Source organism: Perca fluviatilis, chromosome 9 (assembly GCF_010015445.1).
Source record: "Perca fluviatilis chromosome 9, GENO_Pfluv_1.0, whole genome shotgun sequence".
Lineage (NCBI taxonomy): Eukaryota > Metazoa > Chordata > Actinopteri > Perciformes > Percidae > Perca > Perca fluviatilis.
The window spans coordinates 40,052,232-40,071,457 of record NC_053120.1 but is presented as its reverse complement, the minus strand read 5'-3'; the positions used below and the strand labels follow the sequence as shown (position 1 = coordinate 40,071,457).

Below are 19,226 nucleotides of genomic sequence, written 5' to 3'. Positions count from 1 at the left end.
AAAAGTAGTGAACTGATCATTTATTTTACTTGTGAAGAGCGTTGTATGGAACCATATGTTATCTTTGTGACAGTTTGGTTGAAAGAAACCCAAAATTTCTGATATAGAAACGTTTTGAAAATGGGTCAAATTTGACCCGAGGACAACAGGAGGGTTAACTATAAGTATATAAAGTATTTTAATAAATATAATACAACTTTGTGTTTTAAAGTATTGCATAGGGATCCAAAAAAACCCTCCAAAATAGCATTTGTTTTTTGTCCACACTGCACAGCTGCTAATGTAATTTTAGGTGATGCTATGAAAGCCGTTGTTGGGCAAAAAATCCATAATAATCTTTTAGAAGTGGTCTAAGAGAAAACTAGACTTCTGCATCTCTTGGCTTTGTTTTCATGCTTTAGAAATCTAGCCCATGATGGGCGACTTTGGCCAATCACAGGTCATTACAGTGAGAGTGTTCCTATTGGCTGCTCTGTGCATGCATTTCCCTTTCGACAGAGAGGGAAAAAGTCTCACTCTACTTCAAATTCTGGGGTTTCTTTTTTTTTGCTTCTACCCACTGAAGCTTTAACTAATTTAACTACTACTAGTGATTGTCAGGTCTTTATTAGTAGTAGGTATATACTATAGTCACTATAAGTATGTTTTATGTACACATGCAATGTCAATTGGACTTACCAAGTTTTCATTTTGTATTATTTTGTTTAATAGCAAATGTAAAGCACACAACCACCTAATACAGACCACTTTTAGACAGGTAAACTAATAGTAAGTTACAACCACTGCCGAAATTACACCATTGTAATAAACCCAGGCAGATACATTTACAATACAGTCTTTGGGGTATTGGAGAAAATCTGAGCATCTGCAGAAACCCCACACAAAAAATGCTAACTCCCAACGCCATACAGCTGATAACCAAGGACCTTCATCTTGCCTGTGAGACAACAGTGCTCCCCACTGAGCCACTACACTGCCCCTTATCAAACTCTAAGATAAATTAGGCTAATAGGATAAGTCTAATCTCCCTCTTATACCATACATAGTGAACAGAAGTAAAGAAAGGGAACATTGTCTGGAATTAATACATTCTAGATAATGTACATTTACCTAAGCCATATAGCAATACTGCTTGTGCAATGAGGCATAGCAGTTTGCCACTATGAAGTCATTAGGTACACTGTTTTACCTAATGGAACCAACTGAAACCATGCCAAAACAGATCATTTTTGAAAAGCCTTTAAATCATGGTTTACTTCAGAGCTATCTGGCAGTGGTGGCTGCTATCGTCATACATAATGCAACATAAACAGAGGGCCTTGTTCATTGTTAATGATCACAATTTGCTCATTGGCTGGAAATAACAGGTCGATACTGCTGTAATTTTGTTTCCATTACTTACTGTACCTCATTAAGCAATACTTTCAAATTACCATAGATATGCAGTGTGCATGGTTAATTAAAGATAATGCAAATCAAGTGAGATATCATTCTAAAAAATATCTTTTTCCTCACCCACACTGTCACGGGATTCCCATGACCTTTAACATACCTATTCAGTTGTGTGTCAATTCTTTCCTTACAAGGAGTGTCTTGTATGGACATCAACTGTAGTATCTTGGGATATCATTTATAAACAAAGAGCTAAATTTCAGAGCATTAAAGAATATCAAACTTGTGCAACAATCTGCAGTTATTTTGCTTTACTGTGTAAACCATGAATTAGTCGATTAGTGTCCATACCAAAAAAGAAATTTTATAGTAAAGCAATGTTACTCTGTTGAATAAAAACATGGCATATACCTACATCTTTGTTCAAGATTTATTGTGCTTCGTATATACACATTATTAACAATCGACATAACAGCTCATAAAAAACACCTTCATACAAAAAGTTACACTTTCTTAATGTATGTTCACAAGTAGCTTGTTTGACTAGGGTCCTAAAAAGACACAGATAATCCTCCAACATCTCGTAGTCCGAGTCCATCTCCAGCAATCGGAGCAGATAATGACATCATATGTTGCACATCATCATGATGAACAATGACAGCAGTCAGAAAACAGACAGCAACAAGACAGAGAAGCAAACAGTGGAGTTCAGTCCACCACATCAAACAGACAGCATGGACAGCGTGGTTCCTCAGCACTGCTCAAACCCTGCCATCAGGGAGAGGGCGAGAGACTCCACTGTACCGGGAGGAAAAGCAGTAACAAAAAATGTGATTACCTCATGTTAAATATTCCTATCTGTGCATAAAGTAAAGAACTAGCAGATAATCAATATAACATGTTAGTTTATTGGAAAACAGAGACCTGGATCGGTGTTTTACTTACAATGAGGGAAGGAGCCACGACATACAGCCTTGTTGAGTATCGTCACAAGGAACATGTGACAGTTTTTGAAATCAGATTCCATTTTATCGATGGACTCGATCCTGAACGTGAAAGATAAACACAATTTTTAGACACAACCAGGGTTGTCAATAACGCTACAGCAGCACAGATTTGGGGTTTGGTGGTTGGTACTTCTGAGACAACAAATACATTATTAGTATGTGGATATCTTGTAATCATTAAACAATTTTACCACAATTATAATACAGACTAGATTTTTATTTCTCCCCAGTTTATATTAAAAGCTCTTACTTCCAGGCTCCAAATCCAGTTTGCCACCGGTCAGAGAAGATGAGGACTAGATTGAGAACCTTCATTATTGCCTCTTTCACAAAACTGACCTTTGAAAACAACATTGGACAACAGTGAAGTGTCATAAATTCATGTAGAAAACTCACCCAGCCCAGCTCAATCTGAACAGGACAGGACAATAGCTGCCCTCAACCAAATCTGCAGTTAAACCTATTCCCTGGGAGTGCCGTTTACCTTCTCCCTCAGGAGGCAGCGGTCGTGAATGGTTGCCAAATATCTGTAATGGATCTTGATCAGCTGGTCCAGGTCCTTTGCTTCCTGTACTTGGTGCTGAAACTCCAGTCCCGTGCTGTGTAGAATCTGCGGAGATACAATGCAGACAGATTTAAGGTTGTATGCAAATTATTACATTTCAATTTGAAGTACCATACTAGTGTTTTTTTTAATCAAATTGTGTACTTTCCTGCTGTCATTGAAAGCACCACCAATATGACTTTTCAAAATAGTCTCTCTTCTTTTACTTGCAGCATACCGTACCTGCAGAATGATTTGCTTTAAAAACTGGTCAGTTAGAAATATATAAAGTTATAACTAGGGCTGTAAAAATAACTCGATAATGAGTTAACGCAAATTCCTTTTAATGCCACTCATTTTTTTGATGCAAGATTAATGCATGCGCTTGGGCAGAAATGGATAAAGAAAAGAGTCTTCCAAATGGCTAATTCAATTTCAAAGGCCTTCCAGATTATTCTCGGGAAGACTAAAGTTATTTGCATGTGAACCGAGTTACCACCGGAGTACGTTGAGTCTCAAATTCCAGCATAAAAACGTTTAAAATATACCTTTTCTTACCTACATTTAGAACAGATCAAAAATGTGTGATTCATTTGCGAATAATCGCAAGTGAACAATAGACAATCATGCAATTAATCGCAATTAAATATTTTAATTGATTGGCAGCCCTAGTTACATTATTTGTCAATAATGGAAGAGAACATCTGAAACCACATGGTCCTTTAACAGCAGTGCTATACTGATCATATAAAACTGTATTCTTTTGATTTGAAAAATACGGATATGCACAACAATGTGTGATAAGCCTTTTCCATGGAAGACATTTTGACATTTCACAGAAGGAAAACGCGTGTGTAATGTGTAAATAATAAATGTGTAAATAATAAAATGAATGATGGCCAAATTCCATTTAGCTGCTTTGGTTGGTTTGGTGGTTCTGGTATTGTAGATCATTAATTGGTTATTAGTGACACCGGTGGTGTTCCTCCTGTGACGAGTTGAAATGTCTGCTGTGAAACGGCGTGCTCTGTGACTGGTCTCACCCTGGTCATGATGTAGTTGTGAAGGCTGTTGACAAAGTGCATTAGTTTGACCCGCAGCAGGCACATTCTGTGAATCTGCTGATTTATAGGCTCTTTGACCTTTACTTCCTCAGCCAGAGCTCCCTCCAGTTTCTTAGTGATGTCTGTGAAATCTAGAAGAAACAAACACATTGCACATATTAGAAATGACACTGAAAATGTACTGGGGGGATGCTCCGTAGCCTGAGGATATTTACACATAACCAAGTTGTTTTCATGCATATCTCAACTGATGGAGCTTTATTTTTGGAGAATGTAGGATTTTAAACTCATACCACTGAACCGAAGTGTGTCCAAACTGTATTTGGCCCATTTGATCTGCAGCAGGAGGAGAAACACTTGATTGTAGATCTTCTGACACTCCGAGCTGATCACAATGTCAACCGGCCAGGGAACCTGCGGAGAGTAAAATAAGTAAATGGCAGTTTGAAAAAAAAAAAAGCACGGACAAAATGTGAGCGAATACATTTACGTTGCTTACCTTGTAACCCAGGGTAAGCACTTCTAAATTATTCACAGGATGTTTTTTCCTGGCAGGGTCAATGGTCTCCAAGAAGACTGACAACCTATAAAATATCAAGTGATGTTGGAAAATATTGACTTATCAATTATATAAAAAAGAAGTGATCCTCCTAATTCTCATAACATACCTTCAATCTGATTCTTTAGTGATAGATACATAAATCTGAAAGTTTTCCCCCACAGGCAGTAAAATATACAAACCCCCCTCCTCTCCATCTCCTCCCTAGGCTAATGTGCAATAAACCCCAAGAACTGAACGTGCAATAACCCCATAAGTATATAGTGTGTCATCTCCCCTCATTGTGTTATTTATCTAGATTTTTTAGTGATATTTTACCATTTAAATTTTATGACAATGACAAATGACAATAAAGATTTAATGTATCTATTGTAAATCCATGTAGTACCTGCCGCTGTCCTCCGGGTAGCGCTGTCCCACTGCCTCCTGCAGCTGAACGTTGAGAAAAGACGGCTGCTGCCAGCTCTCCTTCTCCTGCACCTTGTCAAAGATGGCCGTGTAAAAGTCGTACATGGTGTCTCCAGCTTCCAGCAGGAAGTAGTTCCTCATAGCTTGGAGGTATTCCAGCAGCCTGTGGAGACATCAAGGAACTCAAATGCTCTACATGTGGTAAAAAAGAAAGAAAGTCCTCACTCATATAACCCCATGAGAGATGCTTACTTGTAGTCTTTTTTCAGTGTCTTCATGAGGTTCCCGCAGCACTCAATGTACCTCCTCTCAATGTGGGGGTAGAGGCAAGAGCGCAGGGTGAGCTCAAATGTTTGGCAGGTGACAGCCTGAGATGAGCGGTCCACGATGAAATCGCCTCCAGAGAAACGCTCATGGAAGTCAGTCTGCTCCAAGTACAGCCTGAGGAGGAAACCGACCAGAGCTACTTAAGATTTTAGAACTCTTTGGATTTACCAACGCAAGTCTGGGACGAAAAAAATACATATAATCCCTTTGAAATCTTTGGACAGTACCAATTTGTGAGATTATAAAACCAGCAGTTGCACAAAAAAAAAGGCATTATATAATGATGGCTAAATTGAGGCCCTAAGCTTTGTTCTTGAAAGGATGACAGCTGTGGATTACAAGTGTTTTTTGTTTTCACATTCTAGCATTGTATTTGCTTCATTGTTTATCCCTGAGCGGAACAAAGGCCAGCCGAGCAGTCCGAGGAGTTCTTTGTAATGCGAGTGTAATGGTAACCGCTTACCTGGCAAAGTTGATGGCCAACAACGGATCGTGGACGTCTTCGATCTCCAGGTTCTGTGCAATGATGGCCTGCATCTTTATGAGGCTCCTCCTGGTGGCCTGTTGTTCCGTTACGGTGTCTGTGGGAGACTCCTCTTGGCTACAAAGGCGTGATTGCACTGACTCCAGAAACAGTGTGTATAAACTCTTCCTCTCTGCATCTGCAATGCAAAAATTTCACATTGTTAGGGCTGCAACTATTAACAGTTATTTTTGTCCAGTAATCCGTTGATTATTTTCTTGATTAATCAATTAGTTGTTGGATCTATATAATGTCAGAAAATAGTGAAAAATGTGGATCAGTGATTCCCAAAGCCCAGGATGATGTCCTCAAATGTCTTGTGTTGTCCACAACTCAAAGATATTTAGTTTACTGTCACATAGGAGTGAAGAGAAACTAGAAAATATCATATTAAAGAAGCTGGAATCAAAGAATTGTTTACTTTTTTTTCATAAAAAATGACTCAAACCAATTATCAACTATCAAAATAGTTGGTAATTAATTTATTAGTTGACAACTAATCGATTAATCTTTGCAGCTCTAGACACTGCTCTGTTTAGTTAAAATAAAAAAAATTAAAAACGTTGGGTGCACAGCTACAGAAAAGCATACACTGACCTCTGGAGGATCTCTCAGACTGTTCCGTCTCTTTGCAGTCCAGATTTCTGAGCAGCTGCATGGACTTCCCGGCCATGATGATCTGCTTGAGCACGGGTTTGAGGAAGGACACCATGGTGAGCTGCCTGTTGCTGGAGCCCTGATCGCCTCCAGAGCTCCCGCTGGCTGCATCGTTCAGCTTCTCCTCATTCTCCACCGTCTCAGACACACTGTACAGCGTGTACGTGGCGTACCAGAAGTCCCTGTGGTTCACTGGGACGTCCTTGTTCCTGAGCGGGAAAAAAATATGAGGAAAAACTCAGCCTATTGAGTGTCTCTGTCATACCCTTTTCCCACAAAAGTTTGCGTGTATATGCAGGTTTTTTTAAACACTGGTAAACCTGCTAAAAATAGCCGAGAAATTCCTTTCCTATTGCCAGTAGACAAGTATGCCTGTCTTTTTTTTGTGTGTGTTTTGTTCATTGTCACTAATTCCCCCCAAAAAAGGTGTTGTTATTGTTCCTGCTACCACTTTCCGGTACAGTGCACAAAACTGCAAACTCTGCTGTACATTCACTTGATATCTTCGCTAAAACACTTAAACTCTCCTCTGCTCAGACCGATCGCTCTGCATTCACCATCACTCTCTCACTCTCTCGCTCGCGTCCATACACTATGTTGTAGCCTAAAAAACGCATGACATCACTTAGACCACCTTTAAAAAAGGGCCGAAAATGGGTGTATATTAGCGTAAATTTGCATACTGAAATTACCGTGCTTACTGCAGTCATATGTCCCGGGATTGAATGCAGATTGTAACCTTTCCCATTGCAGACAAAAGTCAGATGTTAGTGGGTGTATGTGGATTTTTTGGCCAGTGGGAAAGAAGTATCATTTACTGTAGTGTAGCCACCAAAATGTTTTAAGATTCTTGTTCAACCATCTCCGCTACATACCTCTGGATGATGAACTCTTTGGCAGGGTCAAACAGGTGGCCGTGAACAATCCATTCATCCACAATCTCCAGATATGGTCTGACTGTCTCCGTCCACAGAGAAAATAACAAGGCCACCTACAAGGGAAAATTACACACAGCAATGATCATACATACAGACTGTTTCCTTGATGTGTTGAATTCACTGAGCTTCACCCTCAAACTTACCGCTTGCTCTGAGGCTTCCCCGACGCTGTCATACTCTATGATAGCTTTGTACAGGGTGTTGAGCAAGTGAGAGGCCCGCACCACATTCGGGGTCTCAGGGGGGACTTCGGCGACTCCGGTGCAGAAGACTTTGTGCAGCACTTTGATTTGTGCCAAGTGAGGGTTGAGTCGCTCCAGAACGGCAGACAGGGTCACCGTCTCATCTGCAAAAGATGATCACATGACACTGACATAAGAAATTAACCCCTCATGAATTAGATACCATTAACTAGGGGTGGGGACAAATGTTCAATACAGCAATACTGCACAGAGAGCAGCAGGTGGTCATTCATTTAAGAGACACAAACACTAGGGATCCATCTGGATCGATAGATCGATTAATTGATCAATGATCTAATATTATCAATGCAAAGTGAAAAATATCAATACATATGGTCATCTTTAAGAGTCGCCAATTTATTTTTATTAAAAAAATTAAAGTTTATTTTTCATTTAAATAACTGGAAGAGCTCAGTAATACATTTGTCAAATCATATTTTAGTTCCTTTTTGTGAGTTGACAGAAATGTCATCGATTGTGTTAAATGGACGATGATATCGTCTCTTATTACACAGCTTGGTCGAATACTCAATTCTGATTGGTCATTCACAGCATTCTGCGGTCTGCTTTTGCTATATAACAGACCGTTGCTAAGTATTACAGACCGTTGTCATGGACATAGTTTTGATCATAGACTCTGGCGGATAATTTTTAAATCAATATTTGTGCTCATTCAGAGCCAATACCGCTGATCGGCGGCTCACAAAGGGAGAGAGAGAGTGGAGGAAACGGGGCTAGCTAACAGCCAAACCGGACCCGGTTTCCCCCGGAGAGACGAGCTCATCAGCGGTAAAGCGAACCATCTCCACCGGGACGCAGGCGTCATCAGTGGGTAACCTCTGAATAAGTAGCTGTGTAATAAGCGGGATAATGTAGAGCGGGCCGGTTATTTTTGTGAATTGAACTCCTTTAGGCGGATTCAAGACTCCTGCATCACCCTGTTGGGGTTCTAATTCTACATGCTTATTCTACATTATCCCTAACGTGTCGATCGCCCCTAAACTGAATCAAAATCATATTGTGGGAGACTTTGTGATATCAGCAAAAATCGTATCGTTGTACAAAGAATCAAAATAATATCATATTGTGATTAAACTTGTGATTTACCCCCCTGATAAACACGCAGGGACACTGCGAGCTATCATACGTTAAAACAGCCATTTCTTCCTTACCAGTTTTTTATGCAAAACTATACACCACCCACAAGGGTGTAACTTTGGTTTGAGAAGTAGGGGGGACACAAAACAGGGGGTCTGGGGGTCCTCTGCCAGAATTTTTTTTTCTCGATTTAAATCCCATTTCCTGCATTTATACATACATTTATAGGACTATGGGGATACAGAATCCAGGAAATAATGAAATTATGCCAGAAAGAATAGTACTAAGGAAACATTTGTCTTACTTTATTGCTTAAAATAGTGGCCAATCCCTGAGACTTTTATATATATATATATATAATAATAATAATAATAATAATAATATCAAACTAATTTGAAAGTGGGGAGGGACACAAACAGGATGTCCCCCCTGCCCCAAGTGGAAAATTACGCCCTAGACCACCAGGATTGTGAAATTATATATGCTGGTATTACACCGTAATGTAGATTTAAAAGCATCCTATCAAGAGTTACCCAACCATTTCACCAACACCACCCCCCCCCCCCCCCCCTCCTAAACCATACTTGCACTTGCCATTGCATATGATCTCTCTCTCAATTGTGGTGAGCTCCTCTTTGAAGCTGGTAAAATACTTGTTGAGTGCCCACACAAAGGCCTGGTAGGTCCTGAAGGGAGGCTCGGAGCCCTTCTTGGAGCTGTAGGAGGAACCGGAGCCTGGTGGGCACGGCTCCGAGCTGTACCCCGTCACCTCGTCTATGAACCTCTGCAGCCTGAACACCGCCTGCCCGTACACAGCAATATGCTCCAGTACAGAGCGCAGACAGTTCTGCAGCACACAAAGAGAAAAGACTGTTACTACAGCAGGCAATAGACACATTTATTTAGAAATAATACAAATAATTTTCAACTTACACTGGTCAGATGAGTTACCACCACGTTATTCCTTACTGACACTTTTCCATCATGGTGTTGGAATATAAAGTGTCTCTTCACCCCAGAGAGAAGCCTGCAACATAACACTCACACAGCTTAACTTTATGATAACACAAAAACAAGATAAGGGTAACTACTGTTTTTTCAACCCTAATTTCTTATGTTTTTATGTCCAAGTGACTGATGGGAACAACAACCTTTGACATTGGTCCAGTATCAAGCAAGATCGCTGTAGTCAGCAGCGGAGAAACAAGCTGTAATGTAAGTTAATAGGGCAATTGTCCAGCTTGTTTACCTTCACAAAAGTGCTCGCTTTGCCACTGACAGACTCAGATTAATATTCTAAGTGTCTGACAACATTATGGAAAGGATTTCAAAGGAGGTCGACCTTTCTGTTAAAAGAGTAAGAGTTTTTTTTTTTTTTTTTAAACATAAAAACATCTCAGAGCGGTTTCTGTTTAAACAGAACGGTCAGAAAGGTAAAATATGTAACATTTCTGCATTAAAATGTCTAAAAACAACCATACATATTTTTATATATTTTTTTGAGTTGTGTAGTTACACTATCCTAAATGTTTCCATCAAATGTCAAACCCAGAGAAATCTGTTATTTAATTTTCAGACACGGGAGGGACGTTTCCTTTAGTCGCCCGTCAGTGGCGTCATATAACCTTTCACCATCTACTTACTCGTAACTTCCGTCAAAGCACCCAGATGATACGTTCGACCGTAATTGTAAATCATACAATGTCAAAGAAAAAAATACTCCTAACCGTAACACTGCTTTTTCTGCCAAAAGGCATCATTTTGTGATTAACTACATGCCACTTTGCAACACAGTAATACAGCAGAGATCTTATTTATTGATACATATCAATATCAATCCAGCTTAACATTACTACAATGTGCTGGTTGACAAGTAGCTAACGTTAATGCTTGCTAATGCTTGGTGGATAACATTGTAGGGTTACAACATCGTTCAACACGCTCATAAAGTTATTAGTAGCATGAATGTTTTTGACCACGGATAAAAGCAGCGCTGGGCTAACCCACGAATGAGTTCACCAGTAACGCTAACGTTAGCTGTATAGATAGACGATTAATCTAATGCTAATTTAGCCAGCTAGCACACCCCGGTCTGTCTGCTTCACTCCCCCGGCGCAAAGAGACTTCATTCGGGATGAGAGCTGACAACACAGCCGGGACATGAAGCCAGTTACCGTTAACCAGCCAATAGCCATCATTCCAGCAATCCATACAGTACTTAAGTACTATACAGCACTTAACTCGGGTTTACTTAACTAAGCTGGGTGCTTACGACGCTAACAACAGTTTAATGAAGCCCAGACCCAGATCCGAGTCACAACAGCGGCCATCCATAACGTTAGCTACGTCTCCGTTAGTGCTAACGGTGTTCGTGCCAAATTTCTCCCCCCTTCTCGTTTAGATGTCTTTACAGTTAGCTAAATTAACCCGTTGCTGCACAACGGCCATCGACCGGCAATCCCCACCCACACCCGTCTCTCAGCCTCGTTGAGTAGCTAGCTGGCGTTACAACAAACCCCGTCCGCCCGGTGTTGAAACCATCCAAAAGGTGACATTGACATGTGAAATATACTGTGATAGTCATTGTGGTTTTAGCTGTTGGCTAATGTTAGCTTGCTAGCTCACTAGCTAACTGGTCAGCTACCAATACACATCGAATCAAGAAAAACTTAATTATGTTGGGGAAAATGCAGCTATTTTATTAGAATGACATGAATAAACGTTACTAAACGTAGTGTGAATAAACTTGAATGGGTAAACTCATCCGTGAACAGATACATTCTAACCAGCGAAGGTGTTTAACAATAAAAACTACAACTCCCATAATTCCACGCAACTTCCCAACGTCATCAAAAGTCCGTGTTTACAATCCATTGTTTTGGTTAAGAGACCCCACTGTCTACGGAGACCCCTAGCGGCAGAAAGTTACATATTGTACGTTTGAATAGGTTTTAAAAGGTCCATCTCTGAAGGGATAATTTCCATAATGTTGTCAGACACTTAGAATAATAATCTGAGCCTGTCAGCAGCCAAATAAAGCACTTTTAGTGGACCAAATTGACGATGCACATTTACACCATAGAGTTACATTACAGCCCGTCTGTGGCTGCCTGTTACAGCGCTCATGCTTAACACTGGACCAATTTCAAAGGGACTTGATTGTTTGGGGATCTACACGATAATATAAAAAGGTACAAGTTGTTAGAAAGTAGGAGATTGATTTCTTTGTAAGTTTGTACAATGAACACGGTCACACACCATAGCATCATTACATCTTACCACAATGTCTCCCGTATGACTTGGGTCTCTGTGACAAAGGCCTTTTCTTCCGGCAGATACAATGGATCAGTGTTATACAAGTGCTGATCCCTGAGAAGAGAGACGCTGATGGTTAACATTTTTAATCATGCAAAAAATAAAACACTATTGAAAGTGCAGTATGACGCTACGGTATGTTTAAGACCACTTAATTATCTTGAGCTTGTCAAATCTGAAAATCTGATTGCATTTGTGCTACAACTATGACACAAACGCATATTTTTTGTGGCTGGTATGGCTGGGAAATACTGGATATTGGTACCAGCTTTGAAAACCCACACATGTATTATTACAAGAGTAAAATTGTAATGCAATGCAAAAATAATGGGAGGAGGGAGCATAAAGTCATGTGAATTAAGGCTTCTTCTGTTTTAAATAAACATAATATGATCAGAATAAAGTCACAATTCTGCAAATAAGTCTCTTTTGCTCTGCGATTTATTTACTTCCAAAAACATGGACTTTATGTTGCTTACGGAAACATGGCAACGGGATTTGGAATATTATCACTTGAATGAGCTCTGTCCTGCGGACTGTACTTTTATCAGCACCCCAAGACTCACGGGCCGAGGTGGAGGTCTTGCTGTGGTTTTTAAAAAACATTTTATCTGCCAGTCAATGAGAGCTGGCACGTACTCTTCCTTTGAACTACAGATTACTAAAGTTGGCCATTCTAGTATATTTTATTGTATTTTAATTTATCGGCCACCTGGGCCAGTGGCATCTTTTCTTAAGGATTTTTCTGATTTCTTATCATCCACCATTAAGCTGGAAAAAGTGATTATTGCTGGGGATTTTAATATTCATGTGGATGATGATACTTGCAAAAATGCTGTTGAATTCGTAAATATCACTGAATCTTTTAATTTTACTCAGCATGTCTTCGGTCCTACGCACAGCAAGGGACATACGCTAGATCTTGTTTTTTCTCATGGTTTAAACATTAATAATGTTTGCATCGATGATGTATGTGTTAGTGATCACAAATACATCTCATTTGATCTTGTTTGTTATGAGGATCCTGTGCCTGCTAAACGGGCGTCCAGCTCACGTTTTATTAACCAGCTCACTGTTGAGAAATTTTCAGCTGCATTTGATTTAAGCTCGGTTTTTAGTTCGAATGATGTCGATGCATGTGCACAGTCGTTTCTGGATCATTGCAACCTGCTGCTGAATAAAGTGGCGCCTCTTAAAATTAGAGAATTACCCTCTGTTAATACAACCCCGTGGATGAATGACGCCATTCGCAGCTTGAGGCGTATCTGTCGGAGAACTGAGCGTTTATGGAAAGTAACTCAGCTCCAAGTCCATCGCCTGTATCTTAAAGAGCTCTTAATTGACCTAAATGAAACGATCAAGGAGGCTAGAGCCTCTTATTTTACGAAGCTGATTTCTTCCTGTAAAAACAATCCTAAAGCTCCGTTTGATACTATTAACAATATTGTTTCCCCCGCCAAGTGTACTGTCCCTGTGCAGAGGTGTCAAGTAACGAAGTACAAATACTTCGTTACCTTACTTAAGTAGAAATTTTGGGTATCTATACTTTACTGGAGTAATTATTTTACAGCATACTTTTTACTTCTACTCCTTACATTTTCACGCAATTATCTGTACTTTCTACTCCTTACATTTTAAAAATAGCCTCGTTACTCACATTTCAGTTCGGCTTGTTTTCATTCCGGCTTGTCATCGTTCAAAAAAAAAAAAAAAAAAACTATCCAGATCGCTCCATCCGGAGAGAGTGAATGTGATTGTGGTTGGATGAGAAGTATAAACATATACCATTCCGACACCCTATTGGTTTGTACGCGATCCATCGCACCTGCACAGACCCGGTGCTAATACGCCACCGGTGCCTTAACGACCGTTATCTACCGGACCGAATAGCAACGCGGATTTCGGTGCCTTATTAAGGTGCCACTTAAATGACTGCGCTTCTCTCTGATGCTCCGAAAACGGACTTTAGAGGGAACTGAAACATCGCCGCACGGGACGCTAGTTAACACTACAGTTGGCAGCAGCTAACGTTAGCCTACCGTTAGCTAGCAGCTGGAGTGAACACGGTTAAAATGCTGACAGCTAAACGGTGTAAAAGTGTGTCTGTATTTCACTGGAGAGGATTCTAACACCAGACTGTAGCTGCCCTTGTCTGAAAAACACAGAAGAGATGTGTCACCTTTTTCAGCCCTTCTGAGTTTGCAGGTACGATTTTAATATAACCTTAGCTATTATAGTCATTATGGCCTTTAGAAAAATGTTTTTTGTGGAAGTGGGGTTTTGTCCCCACGTTTTGGGGTTAAGCTTTTGTCCTTAATGGCATTACATCAGGGGTCTTCCATGTTTTTTAAGCCAAGGACCCCTTAACTTAAAGTGAGATGTAGCAGGGACCCCCTACTACATATTGTATGAAATTAAGTTGCATATTAAACTGGGCCTACAATAACTGTTAGGGCAACCTGAAGCCTTCTTACATACCCTTTTTTCATAAGCTATTAAAATATTAATTGTTGGCATGATTTTATAAATCATATTTGAATGTTACATATGTGGCACAGTAAATCTAGGATTAACTGTATCTGTGGGCTGATATCTTAGTGACTACCTAACCTATAGGCCAGTAAGCCTATCATCAGTGGGAATTTATATTTGCTAATAATGGAATTATGTTAAGGCATTTTAATTTTTTTCTTTTTAAAGACTCAAAAATTTACAATAATTTGGAGGCCCCCCTACAATGACTCTGAGGACCTCCTGTTGAAGATCTCTGCCTTACATTACTTTTACTTTTATACTTTAAGTAGTTTTGAAACCAGTACTTTTACACTTTTACTTAAGTAAAAAGCTTGAGTTGATACTTCAACTTCTACAAAAGTATTTTCAAACCCTAGTATCTGTACTTCTACTTGAGTAATGAATGTGAATACTTTTGACACCTCTGGTGGACAAGGTTATTGCTATCAGGGCAGGCATCATTCCATCAGTAAGCCCCCATATTGTTACTCATCAGAGACTTTCAGTACTGGACTCATTTTGCCCCTTGTCCCTGAATGATTTTATTAAGCTAGTGGGCTCGATGAAACCTTCCCAAAGTCCTGTTGATATTTTACCAACATCTTTACTTTTAAAATCCATACATCTGCTTGGACCATGTTTGGTTTCAATTTTAAATTTATCTCTTCAGCTGGGCCAGGTCCCTAGCTGTTTTAAGCATGCTGTTGTCGAGCCTATATTGAAAAAGAATAATCTTGATGCAGCTTCGTTTATAAACTACAGGCCTATTTCTAAATTGCCTTTTATTTCAAAAATTTTAGAAAAGATAGGTTGGCAGCCAGCTAAATAAAGTTCTGGATTCCAATGATATATTTGATAAATTTCAGTCTGGTTTTCGAAAAAACCATTCAACTGAGACTACTCTCCTAAAAGTCTCTAATGATATTCTGATGGCTGCTGATGGGGGTAAATGTTCTGTTCTAGTCCTTCTGGATCTGAGTGCAGCGTTCGATACTGTGGATCACTGCACTCTGATTAACAGACTGAAAACAACGGTGGGCATTACTGGATCAGCCCTGGAATGGTTTTCTTCCTATCTTTCAGACAGGAGTTTTTCTGTAGCTATGGGAACTTACATATCAGACTCTGCTCCTTTGTCTTGTGGTGTGCCCCAAGGTTCTGTGCTTGGCCCTTTGCTATTCAGTCTTTATATGCTTCCTCTTGGTAAGATTATTGGTAGTTTTGAAGGTATATCTTACCATTGTTATGCTCATGATATCCAATTATATTTATCTTTCGGCCCTGATAAGCTAGACAAACTGTCATTATTGCATAATTGTTTAGCCTCCATTAACGAATGGATGGCTGACAATTTCCTGCAATTAAACTCTGACAAAACTGAGGTGATGATCTTTGCCCCAGATAATATTACCTCTAGGATAAAGCAGGCTATTGGGACTCTATCAGTATTTGACCGCAATGCTGTGCGTAATCTGGGTGTCATTTTTGACAAATCTATGTGTTTTAACAGTCATGTGAAGTCCGTGGTTCGTTCCTGTTTTTTCCATCTCAGGAACATTGCTAAAATTAGATCTGTGGTTTCTCAAAGAGAGATGGAGATGCTTGTTCATGCTTTTGTTTCTTCTCGTTTGGATTATTGCAATGTACTATACACCTGCTTAAACAAATCATCCTTGGACAAACTGCAAGTCGTACAGAATGCAGCAGCAAGCTGTAAGCACTGCTGTAAGCGTTGTGGTAAAATGTGTGGTTTACTTACCACACATTGAGCAAGTTGGAGTGCAAATGCAAGCTGTGAGGAAAACGAGGAGCATGAGCCACCCAGTACGGTGTCACTACATGCTGTTCAAGCCAGGCCCGAGCGTCAGGCTCACCCACTGGAAACACACACAAACACAAAACACACACACACACACACACACACACTCAAAAAGAGCTTAAATGTAGACACACAAATGTGTGTTTATGAAAATGCTGAGTGATCTGTCTCACCTTTCCATGTAACTGGAACTGTCTTGTTGTTGTTGTCCTGGTCTTCCTGGGGCGTTCTGTCCAACTGGATCCCAGAGTCTTCCCTGCTGATTGGCTGCTGGCTGTCATCATCTTCGCTCTCTTCCTCAGACCACTCCTAAAAAAAACAAAACAGAAAGAATGATTTAGAAATCCATCTGAACTAGACGGGGGGCCGCTTTATTTCTGCTGGATTGCCTACTTCACTGCAGCTTTACAGCTACTACGCACCAATGGTGCAATACAACAACAGGGTTCCCTTCCCACACATTTTCATGGACAACATTTCTAAACTTTTCCATGACAGGTAAATAAATATGTGGAAGGTAATCCACGGAAGATTACTGTAACAATTAGTTGAATTAAATACAATCAAAATTCCATGACTTTTCAAGGATTTTAATAATTCCATGACTTTTCCAGGTTTTCCATGACCAAGGGAACTCTGCACCCCTCATGTCCATAAAGGGTGGGTTTTATTATGATTTACTCACAGGGGTATCTGGATATGGTCCAATGTCTATGTCCTCACCCTCCATCAGATATTTGGCCCAGTCAAAGTTGTCCACTTCTTCTGCAGACACAAGATAAAGCGATAACGATGAACTTGGACATGCAAGCATTTTAAAAGAATTTAAAAGTTACACTTAGTAAAACTAAGCATCTGTGAGACATCAACTCACCGGCCTCCTTTACCCTGGGTCTCTCAGTAAAGTTTGTGTTTGAGGGGGACTCCGATAATAAGAGCAGCAGTGACAGGACACTGTAGTGTACATCACTCTGCAAAAACAACACAAAGAAAACGGTCATGTACGTAATTTTTCACATATATTGTCAGGATGCTGTGGCTTTTGGCCTGAGAATATATGGCCCAGGAGAAAATTTATTTATTGGGGATTTGTCTTGAGGGCAATGTTAGATCATAGCGCCTCACTCCACTAATGAGTGTTCATTTTCGGTCAGCCTATGTCTGCGAGACTGTGCCATACCTTTGTTCCATCTGTATTAGGTAAAGGTGTGTTCAGGAACTCTTCAGTCAGCCTCATCCAGCTTTCTGCTTTACTCACGTCTGAGTGGACCATGAGCTTTTCATAGATTCTGAAAAACACAACAGACAGTGTTGTGTAAAAGACCTGTAGTGTAATATAAAGAAGAGTGAAAAGACATGATCTTTCCAATGGCAATATCATGTGTTAATATAACAACTATGGCATCCTGCACACAATCTCTTTAACCTCCTCTCTTCTGGCAGGCGCTACAGGTCCTTGCGCACAAAAACATCCAGACATAAGAATAGCTTCTTTCCCACTGCCATCACTCTACTGAACTGTGGATAAGTGGGGTAATCTCACCCACTTCTCCACACATTACATACTTATCATTCCAATATGCATCTTGCACACTTACTTTTTGCACTTTACATCCCACTCCATGTGTACTTGTCTTGATATTATGTCTTACTGTATATTTGTAATTTTGTATATTAAGTTAATATGTGCCTATATGTATATTGTTGTCTCTATTGTACAGTATGTGTCTATATTACTATTTGTCTACTGAATGTTTACTACTTCATGTCTATTTGTTGAATGTAAAGAGAGTTAACACCTACCGAAGTCAAATCCCTTGTGTATGTAAGTATACTTGGCCAATAAAACTGATTCTGATTTTATTTATGAAATATAAAACTGTTGTGCGTCTGTAAAAGACAGTAGACAGAGCAAGAGCAACTAGCACCACAGACTCACTCACCCACTTATACTGCGTTGGACTTTATGGCTGTCCACGTCCAAGAAACGATGAAACCTGTCAAGAAGCAAGACTATTACTAGCATAGCATCACTGCTTGTGGCTAACGTTTGTTTACATGTTAGCAGCTGACAAGCTAGCTCCAGTCCTGTCAATGCATATGTCACCTGAAATTAGTCCAGGCAAATTTCAGTGCCAGCTGAAAGTTCTGGTCATCCTCTTCCTCGACCCCGCTGATACATCTTATTAACGCTTTCGTTTCTCTCTCTGTCTCCTTTTCGAAGGTGCTCCAGTGTGTCATGTTGATGTTGACAGCGGCGCTGCAGTTAGCTTGACGTTACAAGCATGTAGCTAGCTAGTAGAACTCGCTTTCGGTCAGTCCTGCTGCTGACCTTGCGACTCTGCAAACTAAAGGGCTAGCACGAAAGATAAAATGTTAAATACTGCCATTTATTTCAAAGACACGACAACGTTAGCTACGTTTCCACTGATTCCTTCAATTTCACAACCGCGCGGCGTTTGCCTCCAACAACAAACGAGGCTGAATACGCATGCGCAACATCAACCTAAACTTAAACATTGATATGTTTAAATTTCCATGTAAAAGTTCATGTTTAAAACTGTCAACTTGTGCAGCGAAAACGTCCAATGACTAGTGATAAGAACACACAACCGACTAAATACACCATTCAAAGGGAGCACTAATTTATCGCTATGTCCCACAATTAATTGTACGTTACTCCAGCAAGTTACAGTACGTAGCAACCGTTGGAACCTCTTCTCTTCAAGGCTCTTTGATATTTCCCCAACGTAACGGTGCTCAACCTACGTAGTTTAACGCATATAGCTATGTTTTTTGTGTGTGTCTGTTTTCACAAC

The 19,226-nt window shown here is 40.0% G+C and overlaps 1 protein-coding gene across 2 annotated transcripts; it reads right to left on the bottom strand.

Annotated features, from left to right (window-relative positions):
- Window positions 1-1,808: 1,808 nt before the first annotated feature.
- Window positions 1,809-19,141, bottom strand: tubgcp5 (tubulin, gamma complex associated protein 5). Of its 2 annotated transcripts, XM_039810895.1 has the most exons (23): window positions 18,515-19,141; window positions 18,351-18,404; window positions 17,588-17,696; window positions 17,282-17,378; window positions 17,093-17,172; window positions 16,581-16,716; window positions 16,348-16,465; window positions 12,039-12,128; window positions 9,693-9,786; window positions 9,354-9,606; window positions 7,563-7,765; window positions 7,357-7,472; window positions 6,422-6,690; window positions 5,765-5,963; window positions 5,227-5,415; window positions 4,955-5,137; window positions 4,507-4,591; window positions 4,301-4,421; window positions 3,987-4,138; window positions 2,884-3,009; window positions 2,650-2,738; window positions 2,338-2,438; window positions 1,809-2,190 (listed from the first exon to the last, which is right to left on the bottom strand). In XM_039810895.1, the coding sequence occupies exons 1-23, from the start codon at window positions 18,646-18,648 to the stop codon at window positions 2,144-2,146; spliced, it is 3,045 nt and encodes a 1,014-aa protein (XP_039666829.1). In that variant the 5' UTR covers window positions 18,649-19,141; the 3' UTR covers window positions 1,809-2,143. The 2 variants fall into 2 exon arrangements, with proteins under 2 accessions (XP_039666829.1, XP_039666830.1); XM_039810896.1 differs by lacking the exons at window positions 1,809-2,190; window positions 2,338-2,438; window positions 2,650-2,738; window positions 2,884-3,009 and adding an exon at window positions 3,016-3,186.
- Between the last annotated feature and the right edge of the window lie 85 nt (window positions 19,142-19,226).

Bases quoted from the DNA above. Each gene is read 5' to 3' on its own strand.
- tubgcp5 (XM_039810895.1), bottom strand. From the start codon at position 18,648: ATGACACACTGGAGCACCTTCGAAAAGGAGACAGAGAGAGAAACGAAA. The intron at 9,607-9,692 runs GTAAGTTGAAAA...TGTGTGCTGCAG, and splicing joins TGGTAACTCATCTGACCAGT to AACTGTCTGCGCTCTGTACT. The intron at 4,422-4,506 runs GTAAGCAACGTA...TACTCTCCGCAG, and splicing joins TGCTTACCCTGGGTTACAAG to GTTCCCTGGCCGGTTGACAT.